At 35.0% G+C, this 13,489-nt stretch overlaps 1 protein-coding gene across 1 annotated transcript in view; it reads right to left on the reverse strand.

Moving 5' to 3' along the window:
- The window catches only part of LOC104675970 (bifunctional heparan sulfate N-deacetylase/N-sulfotransferase 4), a 315,780-nt gene that overhangs the window by 39,795 nt on the left and 262,496 nt on the right, over positions 1-13,489 (reverse strand). The window contains exon 8 of the mRNA XM_030918169.1: positions 3,390-3,572. Within this exon, the coding sequence (XP_030774029.1) occupies positions 3,390-3,572 (183 nt within the window). The remainder of the gene's footprint in view (positions 1-3,389; positions 3,573-13,489) is intronic.

Consider the following 13,489-nt stretch of genomic DNA (forward strand, 5'->3'; position numbering starts at 1 on the left):
TAGTGCTCTGTGATTTACTTTCCCTCTTGTTTAACCCTGGAGACATTGGCATGGAGAGAGAAACTTCAGCTCTTTGAGCATTCTCCTGGTCACACAGAAAAGCAGGACTCCACATCATGTTTGGCATGTTTGTTGATAGGGAGACTCTGGAGTGACTGAGTGAAGACTGGAACTGAGCTAACCTGACAGTTTGAGAGCTTAAAAGCATCGATTAGTTCATGTGTAAGAATCTGACCTTCTAACTTCCTCCATATTGTGGTTTTGGTTCCTATAATGAGAATTATAGGAAAAAAACAAAAAGCAAAAAAGAAAGAAACCTTATTCTTTCACCAAAATAATAGTGATTATTCTACCAAAATAATAAAGGACATGAATTAATAGACACCAGTGAGTACAATTTTAAGAGTCTTACACACTAAGGACTAAACTGACAAGGATACAGTCTGGGGATTGCATTTCATATGTGTCCTCAGTACACATTCCCATGTTAATCACCTTTACAAGAATCAACTTTCAGTGAGAGATGAGTACAAATGCATTTTGTGCCATACTTATCAGGCTACCCATTGACAGATATTCATATTGCAGTTTTTAATTAGGTGACAAAGCAGCTTCACACATACAGTAGTTGGTGCTAACGAAAATTTACACGAGGAACCAAAGGAAATTAAATAGATGTGAATATTATCGTTTTTCACTTTTTCTTTTATTTGTGGTAACAAGAATGTGTGAATTGAAAAATCTAAAGAAAGATAATGGTTGCCTTAGTTTTAAACATGAAATATACTGAATAAGAAGTCACACTGGTAAATACAAAAAAGTACTTTAATGTTTTATTTTGACACTTTGTAACAATAACAGAAACACACCATATTTATCTATTCTAACTCTCTAGCATTGTGATGAATGGGCCATAAAAAACCTACCAATTAATGCTAAGTAAAATAAAACTAAGTTCATATTTTATGGAGAAAAGGGTGACAATGCCTGTTTTAAAATGGCCTGTTATAGATACGAATATGAAAAGAAGAGATAACCACCAGGGAAACAAACTCAGTATTATGCACTTCATTGTTACTTCACAGCTTGAAGATTTTTGGACATGATGTGTTTGGCGAAGTTCATCGGATTTGCTGCAATAAGTCAACTGTTCTCAAAAATCTCATGTATCTGAATAATTCTCTCTTTAACTTAACTACTCTATTTTCTATTCCTTGTTTTTCTTCTTAAATATATTTGAGAATATATTATATTTGAGAATATATGATTTTTAGTTAACAAAAATATTTGCAACTTTAAAGTTTCAGTGAAAAGTAACCATATAAATAATATAATTCACATAATAGCAAAGGGAGTCTTTCAGTGGGAAAACATTTGCTCATGTATCATTTAAGTACTCTTACAGAAAACTATATTTTGATAATGTATATGAAAATTCTTAAATGTATATAAACGACAGCAATGATGAAAATTTGTAAACTCTACGTTATCTTTTCTGAGTTATTCTTTCTGTTATGATGAACTTCCTAGGAACTTACCCCTATGATATCATGTGAAATTAAAATTATCAGCACTGGCAAATTATATATAAATATATATTTCTTATATCTTCCAAGAATGATATGATTTCTGAAAGAATAATCCCATACTTTAATTTCTAATTTCCATTTACACCCCTAATCTACCAGCACTGTATTCCATATTTAACAAACCTTCAATCAATACTTAGAATCATCATGTTTTCCAAATCATATTGGAGCTGGCATATCTTTGATTATATTTATTTTTTAAGAAAAGTGTCACTGATATCCAAACATATTAATAAATACAATTATCTTAAAAAGTTCAAACAATATCAAGAAATTCAGTTCATCATTTAAAAAAACTTTTTCCTTTTTCTACAGATAGAGGAAGAGTAGAGATGGAGCTGGAGGCCATTGAAGGATTCTTTCTATGTAAGCTGTCTAAAATCTTTGTTAATTTGTCTGATTTTTACTATTACTATACCATAAATATTATAGATATATTTTATATAAACATTTGTGACAAAAGAATTGATTTACCATCAATAATTTATCAATTTTATAAAAGTGTGTGAGATCTTTTGAATAACCACCATTTGTGGGACCCATGCTTTGTCTTTATACAATTCTATTTTGTGTGTGGATATATGCTCATAATAATTATGCTTCTATCTATTTATCTATCTTTCTAAATTGCATATCAAATGGTAGATGGTCAAGTAACTTATTGGAATGGTAAATAGAATGTGTAGTTCAATGTAAACACAAATGGTAAAAAGCTGCTTAATAAATTATCAGAATATACTATGACGTATGATAGCAGTCAGTTTTAAAACACATTTGAAACATATGACGGTGAATAATGAGAAATCTCTCCACTGGCTTTGAGAAAAAATGTATTTTGTTCTTTGCATGCCCTAGAACATCTAGCCTTACCTTACACATAACAGATGGACAATGAACATGTGTTGGATGCATTTCTGACAGTGTAGACAGAGAGTGGCATGTAATATGATTTATGAAACAAAGAGAAACAAATAGTCTTGAAGAGAGGGAAAGAGGATGACAAAAAGTCTGTTTCACAGTAATTTCTCATTAATGGTGATGCTGCTTTCTCAACCGACTGCTTGGCAAGGGACTATCTGATCTGCTCTCTGCAGCCAGCCTATTGATTTTGTGGGTCGATGTAATCTGATGCATAAAGAGGCAAGAAAATGGGAGGCAACATTGTCCTAGATAACTGCCAAGAAGCAGATAGTTTACATTTGATGCATCCAGGCTAAGTGGCCCCATATGAAGTAGAATTGTTAGTAAAAACAATACTAACACTGACAGTTCTCTTTTTCAGTAGTTCTACTGTTAGTGAAATATTTGTTACATTTAAAGAAAAGAGAAGATAGGCTTGAGAGATTAACTCTATATGGATACAAGGTAAAAATTGCTTTTCCTTTCTTATATACACAGTGTTGTACATATACATATCAAAGTCTAATTATAAATCTTAGATTCCAGTGGCTCTAGGTTTTTATTTCTCTAGACATCTACTGTCTAACCATTTTACTGCTAGTTAGTGCTCACACTGCATGCAAGTTAAAATGATTAGCTTGGAGAAGACACCAACAATAAAACAACATCTTCAAAGCAAAAATTTTAAACCAACCAAACAAAAACCCAGAAAAACAGCAAAAAATGCAATTTATAAAATAAGCAAAAATTGTTGAGGAAGAGAATAAAATTATTGTAAAAAAGAGGATTTTGAGTTAAATTCCAGTTTTAATATGTCCAGCAGAGTTCTTAACACAAATTATACACTCACAAATTGCTCGTTTCTTTCCTTCCACCCCAGGAGAGAATGTTAAATGTTACCTGCCATAGAGGATCTTTCTGCTCAGGGAAGAGCTCAAAATACTTGTGGGCCAGCTGCACTGGAGGCAGAGTTTGCAATTTCAGGTTGGTCCAGCTCTGCACAAAGTTGGCCAAGTTCACAAAGGTATATAATCCTAGGCGGTCATTTCCATAGTTTGATAAATGGGTCATGAAAATGCTGATCTGAAAGATAAATAAAAATGACCACAAAAATATCTTATGCTTAAGCTCAAAAGTAGTAGTACAAGCCCCAGGCAGCACTTCGCCTCACCTTGGAATTTCACAAGAATTACAATGATCTTTTTAAGTGGAAAGCCACACATTTAATTTTAATCACAAAATAACACTTAAACTCACTTTTAAAATTAAAATTGAAGTTGAGAGTGTCATTTCCTCACTGTTCTTCAGAAGTATAGTGTTATTTTGCATATCAGTTTTGCTTATTGTAGAACAAATACCATCAAACTTCAATCTAGTAACTTTCAGACCAGTGAAGAATCAATATTAGACCAGTTCTAAAATTAAACAAATTTTCCAGAACTTTTCTGGTGTAGATATGTGTACAGGTTGAAATAGAATCAGACTCAAGAAAACGTGTTTCTCTGTGGTCTTATTAAACGAATTTTATTGCAGTAGAGACTGTAAATGTTTGCACAGAAACTGATTGCATTTAGCCAGAAACTCTTCCCCATTCATTAATCCTCTTACAACTTTTCATACCCCAGTATTAACCTTAAAAATATCATGGCATTTCAGTGTTGTTCTTTTGTGTATCATAGACAAAGAAAAAGTGAAATTAGATTAATTGGTATTGAAAGAGCAACCAAAAATTCAAATGTTGTTACAAACATAATCTAATATTTAGTTTATTAGGCATTGCAGCAGGGATTTTAAAAAATACTAAATAAAAGAGAAATAGCAAAATTCTGATTTAAATTGCAGGGATCGTTTATGCAACTCATAAAAAAGAGAGTTCATTACTTTGTGACAAGCATAATTTTGTACTTGTTCCTCAATCTCATAATATTTTCAAATTTAATTATCTTAAAAATTCATTTTACTATTTGCTGTATTGATCTGTATTGTAAATGTTTTATAACAACCCAAATATTATAATGAAATAATTTATTAACTTTATTAGAAATGCAAGGCTAAAACAAGGTTATAAATAATAATATTAGAACAAATGTAACATCTGAAGCTGAACAGAAAAATAATATAGAAGAAAAGTCAAGCGTCTCATGGCTAATATTTTTTATGAAAACTCGCTGGCACTTTTTTAAGAGTTTATGTTTCTTGGTGTGGTTATTTGGAAATAAAATGGGTTTGCAGAACTATTCCAACATTAATTTTATTGACACCTGGTTAGATATTAGCCATGCAATAAAGACTATATGCAGACCTTCTGTTCCCATGATCTAATATGTCACTGGATAATTGTAAATGTCTAAAGAGGAGGTCTTTTAACTTAAAAAATAATAGAAGCATTATCTTGTACCAGAATTTAGAAAATCTACTCTGGCAAGGCACTGTAAGTTAAAACCCCTCGAGTAATGGCGGAGCAAGATGGCCGAATAGGAACAGCTCCAGTCTCCAACTCCCAGCGCGAGCGACACAGAAGACTGGTGATTTCTGCATTTTCAACTGAGGTACTGGGGTCATCTCACTAGGGAGTGCCGGATAATCGGTGCTGGTCAGCTGCTGCAGCCCGACCAGTGAGAGCTGAAGCAGGGCGAGGCATTGCCTCACCTGGGAAGCGCAAGGGGGAAGGGAATCCCTTTTCCTAGCCAGGGGAACTGAGACACACAACACCTGGAAAATCAGGTGACTCCCATCCCAATACTGCACTTTAAGCAAACAGGCACACCAGGAGAATATATCCCACACCTGGCCAGGAGGGTCCCACGCCCACGGAGCCTCCCTCATTGCTAACACAGCAGTCTGCGGCGATCTAACCGCAAGGCAGCAGTGAAGCTGGGGGAGGGGCGCCCGCCATTGCTGAGGCTTAAGTAGGTAAACAAAGTCGCTGGGAAGCTCGAACTGGGTGGAGCTCACAGCAGCTCAAGGAAACCTGCCTGTCTCTGTAGACTCCACCTCTGGGGACAGGGCACAGTTAACAACAACAACAACAAAAGCAGCAGGAACCTCTGCAGATGCAAACGACTCTGACAGCTTTGAAGAGAGCGGTGGATCTCCCAACACAGAGGTTGAGATCTGAGAAGGGACAGACTGCCTGCTCAGGTGGGTCCCTGACCCCTGAGTAGCCTAACTGGGAGACATCCCCCACTAGGGGCAGTCTGACACCCCACACCTCACAGGGTGGAGTACACCCCTGAGAGGAAGCTTCCAAAGTAAGAATCAGACAGGTACACTCGCTGTTCAGCAATATTCTATCTTCCGCAACCTCTGCTGCTGATACCCAGGCAAACCGGGTCTGGAGTGGACCTCAAGCAATCTCCAACAGACCTACAGCTGAGGGTCCTGACTGTCAGAAGGAAAACTATCAAACAGGAAGGACACCTATACCAAAACCCCATCAGTACATCACCATCATCAAAGACCAGAGGCAGATAAAACCACAAAGATGGGGAAAAAGCATGGCAGAAAAGCTGGAAATTCAAAAAATAAGAGCGCATCTCCCCTGGCAAAGGAGCACAGCCCATCGCCAGCAACGGATCAAAGCTGGTCAGAGAATGACTTTGACAAGATGAGAGAAGAAGGCTTCAGTCCATCAAACTTCTCAGAGCTAAAGGAGGAATTACGTATCCAGCGCAAAGAAACTAAAAATCTTGAAAAAAGAGTGGAAGAATTGACAGCTAGACTAATTAATGCAGAGAAGGTCATAAACGAACTGACAGAGATGAAAACCATGACACGAGAAATACATGACAAATGCACAAGCTTCAGTAACTGACTCGATCAACTGGAAGAAAGAGTATCAGCGACTGAGGATCAAATGAATGAAATGAAGTGAGAAGAGAAACCAAAAGGAAAAAGAAGAAAAAGAAATGAACAAAGCCTGCAAGAAGTATGGGATTATGTAAAAAGACCAAATCTACGTCTGATTGGGGTGCCTGAAAGTGAGGGGGAAAATGGAACCAAGTTGGAAAACACTCTTCAGGATATCATCCAGGAGAACTTCCCCAACCTAGTAGGGCAGGCCAACATTCAAATTCAGGAAATACAGAGAATGCCACAAAGATACTCCTCCAGAAGAGCAACTCCAAGACACATAATTGCCAGATTCACCAAAGTTGAAATGAAGGAAAGAATCTTAAGGGCAGCCAGAGAGAAAGGTCGGGTTACCCACAAAGGGAAGCCCATCAGACTAACAGCAGATCTCTCAGCAGAAACTCTATAAGCCAGAAGAGAGTGGGGGCCAATATTCAACATTCTTAAAGAAAAGAATTTTCAACCCAGAATTTCATATCCAGCCAAACTAAGTTTCATAAGTGAAGGAGAAATAAAATCCTTTACAGATAAGCAAATGCTTAGAGATTTTGTCACCACCAGGCCTGCCTTACAAGAGACCCTGAAGGAAGCCCTAAACATGGAAAGGAACACCCAGTACCAGCCATTGCAAAAACATGCCAAAATGTAAAGACCATCGAGGCTAGGAAGAAAGTGCATCAACTAATGAGCAAAATAACCAGTTAATATCATAACGGCAGGATCAAGTCCACACATAACAATATTAACCTTAAATGTAAATGGACTAAATGCTCCAATTAAAAGACACAGACTGGCAAACTGGATAAAGAGTCAAGACCCATCAGTCTGCTGTATTCAGGAGACCCATCTCACCTGCAGAGACATCCATAGGCTCAAAATAAAGGGATGGAGGAAGATCTACCAAGCAAATGGAGAACAAAAAAAAGCAGGGGTTGCAATCCTAGTCTCTGATAAAACAGACTTTCAACCATCAAAGATCAAAAGAGACAAAGAAGGCCATTACATAATGGTAAAGGGATCAATTCAACAGGAAAGCTAACTATCCTAAATATATATGCACCCAATACAGGAGCACCCAGATTCATAAAGCAAGTCCTTAAAACCCCTCTATAGATTAAAGACACCTAAATGTTAGTTGATAAAATGGTCTTACTTGAGATTCATATGGAATCATTTAAACAAATACAGGCATATATGTCACTGGTCAATATTACACTGACCAATCTGATAGATATCAGTTCATTGTTTGAATGCCCTTTTTATTGTAGAAAACACATTCTCTGTTATGTGTCATACTAGAATACTGAAAAAAATATCTGAAGGAAACCTGTTAAAATGATCAAAGTCACACTTCATCATGGTTGAAGGTAGAGAAGAGAATGTGGTTTTAATGTCCCTAACTTACATAAAGTCATAGCTAAAATTCATATAATGCTTGCTTACTATGTACTAAGCAGGATTCTAAGCCCTTTACATAGATGAAATAATTAAATCCTCTCAATGCTGTTACAGGTAACTACTGCTATTTTCTCCTTTTACAGATGAAGAAAATGAAGCACAGAGCAGTTAAGCAACTTGTTCAAGTTCTGTATCTAGTCAGTGGCAGAGTAGGAATTTAAACCCAGGCAGCCAGATTCCCAATTCTGACATGTAACTGAAACTTTTGCCAAAACATGTATATAGATTGAGTTTGACATCCATCATTTTTTCCTTTTGCCCTTTTCAACAACAACAAAAAAGCAAGACAAAGAACATATTTTTATAGAAGGTAGTAGAAAACTATGTAAGTATTATCTTGGCAGCTTAAAGTTTTTGTTTTTCTTTTTACATTGAAATGAAAAAAAAAATATTTTGGAAACCTTAAATGAAATCTTTTAAGACAATGAATTATAGCATCTGAGAAGAATATTACTAATAGACTGCAAATTTATCTTTAAAGACAATATCACTGCTATCATATTTCTAGTCCTTTTTTAATCCTTGGAATATATTCAAATATTTTATTTGAAACATCAAAAAAGACAATAGATATTTTAAAAAATTATTTATTTAATTTATCTAGGTAGAAATTTAAGTTAAACCCCTTAAGTTAAACCTCTTAATCCCTTTACATTTAAGTTAAACCTCTAAATATTAGTTGATGATGATTTTAATTGATATTCATATGGAATCTCAAGTAAAATTTAAAACATTTAAAAATTTTAAATGATTCCATATGAAGATCAAGCAAAATCATTGTATCAACTAATATTTAGGAGTTTAACTTAAATTTCTACCTAGATAAATTATATAAACATAACACTGTCCAATGTCAAATTGGCCAATCTCTCACCCTTAAATTCTTTTATCTCAAATAGAAAGTTCCTTCTTGGCAGTACTTAGTTACAGAGTTTCTGTAACATAGTATCGTATCAGTAGTTGATGACCATATAATTGCCACTGTTATCATGAGAACTTCTTGATAATCACCACAAAATACTATGCATTTGATCCCAATAAATATGCATTTATCTCATGTCACTGCTGTAATTAAGAAATAAGGCAGTGTAAGTAACATGCTTCAGGATAATTATGGTTTCCCAGGACTGAAAATAGTATGAAAACCAGGCTGCCGGCTAAATGCCTGAAGAAATATAATAATGTCCTATAAATCTACCACCTGCCCTCTTAGCATTGTTATTTTGAGAAGGAATTGTAAGGCACCTGTGAGAGTCTAAAGTCTGACAAAATTATAAATCAGAATATTACTTTGAGAGTATCGTAAAGAGTATTTTTATATCATAAGCAGATGTATATTATCATTTCATTAGGGTATTAATATAGACTTTTAAAAGATTTTTGTAGCAGACTGGTTCTAAGTCATTTTTCCAGAGCATTCTTAGGAGGATAAGCTTTGTTTGATGACAAAAAAAAAAAAAAAAAAAAAAAAAAGTGTAAAACTGAATGCAGGGCAAATGGAAAATCTGTCTTTGAAAGAAAGCAGAGTCTGGAGATATGTGGTTCTAAGCTGAGGCATGCTGCTGCATTTAAATTTTCCTTTACTGAGAATAAAAACAAGCACCCTGTCCATATTGGTTGCAGTCACTGTTGTATGGGACAACATGTGCACATGCCTTACTGGTTAGAAAAAAATTAGTGCTGGTATATGGTCAATTGGTTGCACTTTAAGAAAAACAATTCTGCAAGCACAGCTTAACTGTGCATATCTGGCTTGCTAAAATCACCTATTGTGCAGACAGAGCATTTTAAGAGTTTTAGCATTTCTGGGCAAATGGCTTCTTTAAACAAACACAATAAAACCCATTTCAGAGAGTGTAGGTGTATAAGACAAATTAACAATGGATGTTGTTGAGGCATAAATAAGAGAATTCAAAAGACATGTGGTATGAGATAGTAGCAAATAATTTTTCACAGACTTACATTGCTACAATTTTTTACTGTTTATTTTGTTTTTTTATATATTTATTTTGATTATTTTTTTTTATTGCATACTAAAAATAATCTTTCTCAATAGTGTACTCCCAAAAGTATCATCTGGGGAAAGTATGACAGTACTACACAGATAAAAATGGTTTATATATACAACCTACTGAACCTTGAAATATTGCCGCTCAGAGAAACGCATTGATTCAAACAAGCAGAGCTTCATGTGAAAAGGACAGGAAAGGACATCTTGTTCAATGGACGCATTGGAGAATAAGATATTCAGTAAGTGCTAATTTCAGTAGGCCAATTGCAGCAGGCTTTCCAAGAGGGCACCGAGGTCCGGGTGCCATTGCTTCTGTCATCAAGCACTCTGGACTGGCTTTATCTTGTTGTTGGCACTTCTACCTATGTTTCTCCCTCAACTTTCAAGGCTCTCAACTTCATTATAACCAAACATGAAACAAGTCTAAACTTTCTTATCTGTTGTAAAAATATACAAGCAAGCTTATGGGCACCTTCATAGTCTATTCATTAGAAATATAAGTAGTTTTTCATTAACCTGATTGTCAGATACAATACATATATTCAAAATTTGGGAAGACATTATCTATGGAATAAATCTGTTTAATGATGTATCTAAAGTTCAAGGAAAAAGGAAGTTTTATGTATCATAATGTATAAATCTTGATGACAGGAAATTGAGTAAATATAATTGAACTTTATGAATAATCCTTAACTGTGGGTAAACACACTGTCATAGGACAAATGGATTGGTGGTAAATAAATTAGGCAACTGGTTATCCCCCTGAGTGTTTAATTAAAAATTATACAAGTAATTGTTTTTTTTTTAACATTTTGTTTTTGTCTTATGAAGCTGCCAATATCCAAAATATAAGAAGAGAAGAAAAAAGGGAAGATCAAAATAAAAGTGAAAGGCCTTATTTTATCCACAAAATGAAGCATTACTCTCCAAGTTGAGTTAGAATATTTTCACTGCCAAGACCAGAAGAGTTTCCTTGCTTTTCCTACTTGTATGACAAATAGAATGGTATGTAAACTGTATGATCATGAATATCAGTAGCCAGATATATTATACAGCATTTTTAAATTGGAATTAAAAATCATTTTTAGAGCATACATTTTTAGTTAAAGTACACATTGAATATTTGGGAATTTAGTCCTGTGCCTTACAGTGCCTTTAAAAGTCAAATCATTTACAGAATAGTCAGATATTTGGTTCCTAGGAAAAAAAATGCACAATCACAAACACAGAAGGAAACAATGGCTTTGTAGAGCAAGGAGAGAGGCACCCTGTTTTAGGGCAGCTTGCTTTGTGCTCATGCTGCAGCACAGTATTTTTCAAGATAGGTATTAAATATTAGCAGTTTCCATTTTTGCCTCTGTGGCTCTGACAGCGTGCTGCTTTTCAGAATAGTTCAATTGTGTTTAAAAATATGTCCATTAGCTTGTTAAATTATTGATTATGCTTTTAGTTCTCATAAAATGTGAAGGTAGATGGAATATAGGGAAATACATCCCTGATGGCTCATCTGATGGGCTTTGGCATTGTACTCACATTTTTCTTATAAAAGGTAATTTTGTGTCTTTATTTTATTCTAAAAATAGTCTGGAACCACACAAGGGATATTAAGAGTCAGACTAGGCTTAGCATTACTAATATGAGTGCCAATAACACTTCTTGATTTAAACACACATAACTATTGGTAATAATTGTAGGAAACCCAGTCTTAGGCAACTCTTCAGGCCTGAGCAACTAATAACTTGGTAAATGTCAACATCTATGTTCTTAGATATCAAAAGTAAGGAAAGTTTGTCCAAACCTAATATAGCTATATTAATCTTTCGCTCAATCTAAAAATGGCTCTCAGCTTGTAGTTTACTATTTGGATACATCACTTTGTTTTTTTAAAAACAAAACACTCCAATGAATCATTGATTAATGATTGATCTTAACATATTATGTTGTTGAATGTTAATGTTAATTTACTTATATAACTTTACGAAGTGGTTTTATGTGCACTTTTGTTGTGTTACTAGGAACTAAGAAACTATCTTATTTATGAGAAAAGGAAATGAGGATCAAGGGTTTCAGGTGGCCTGTCTGAGGTTATATAGTGAATTCTAGCAAATCGGGCATTCAAAGTAGTCAACAAGCAGATTGCACACTTAATAATTTGTTAAGAGAATAGTTCTTACATTAAGCGTTATTAAGACATACACACGCGCGTGTGCGCAAAGCTGGGCATAGGAATTTAGAATCAGTATTCTTTCTTATTGCGTGGTTCTCCCAGAACTTTGGTGACAAATTCATCAAACTTCCATCCATTTTCTGTTTCGTCTTCTTCTATTATTTTATTTACCTGGTAAATTTTATTTATAACAACGCTATATGGCAACTAATGATATTTCTTCATAAGCTTTTCCTAGAATGGATTAAATCTAAAATATCACTTACATATTTTTACTTTTTTGGAAATGAAAATAAAATTTGATATTTCAATATGTATATCTATGTGCACACATACATTTCAGCTGATTACTGACTCTAGACACTTCAAGATAACAAGTACTGAAGAAAGAAATGATTGCTTCACTTGGAAATTTTTTTTTTTTACTTTTTTTTTAAAATTTATTTCTTTATTTTTTATTATACTTTAAGTTCTAGGGTACATGTGCATAACATGCAGGTTTGTTACATATGTATACTTGTGCCATGTTGGTCTGCTGCACCCATCAACTCATCAGCACCCATCAATTCGTCATTTATATCAGGTATAACTCCCAATGCAATCTCTCCCCCCTCCCCCCTCCCCATAATAGGCCCCGATGTGTGATGTTCCCCTTCCCGAGTCCAAGTGATGTCATTGTTCAGTTCCCACCTATGAGTGAGAACATGCGGTGTTTGGTTTTCTGTTCTTGTGATACTTTGCTAAGAATGATGGTTTCCAGCTGCACCCATGTCCCTACAAAGGACGCAAACTCATCCTTTTTTATGGCTGCATAATATTCCATGGTGTATATGTGCCACATTAAATACTGGCAAACCGGATTCAGCAGCACATCAAAAAGCTTATCCACCATGATCAAGTGGGCTTCATCCTGGGATGCAAGGCTGGTTCAACATTCGCAAATCAATAAACGTAATCCAGCATATAAACAGAACCAAAGACAAGAACCACATGATTATCTCAATAGATGCAGAAAAGGCTTTTGACAAAATTCAACAGCCCTTCATGCTAAAAACACTCAATAAATTCGGTATTGATGGAACGTACCTCAAAATAATAAGAGCTGTTTATGACAAACCCACAGCCAATATCATACTGAATGGGCAAAAACCGGAAAAATTCCCTTTGAAAACTGGCACAAGACAGGGATGCCCTCTCTCACCGCTCCTATTCAACATAGTGTTGGAAGTTCTGGCTAGGGCAATGAGGCAAGAGAAAGAAATCAAGGGTATCCAGTTAGGAAAAGAAGAAGTCAAAGTGTCCCTGTTTGCAGATGACATGATTGTATATTTAGAAAACCCCATTGTCTCAGCCCAAAATCTCCTTAAGCTGATAAGAAACTTCAGCAAAGTCTCAGGATACAAAATTAATGTGCAAAAATCACAAGCATTCTTATACACCAGTAACAGACAAACAGAGAGCCAAATCATGAATCAACTTCCATTCACAATTGCTTCAAAGAGAATAAAATAC

The sequence above is a fragment of the Rhinopithecus roxellana genome, chromosome 2, assembly GCF_007565055.1.
Source record: "Rhinopithecus roxellana isolate Shanxi Qingling chromosome 2, ASM756505v1, whole genome shotgun sequence".
In the NCBI taxonomy this organism is placed as follows: Eukaryota; Metazoa; Chordata; class Mammalia; order Primates; family Cercopithecidae; genus Rhinopithecus; species Rhinopithecus roxellana.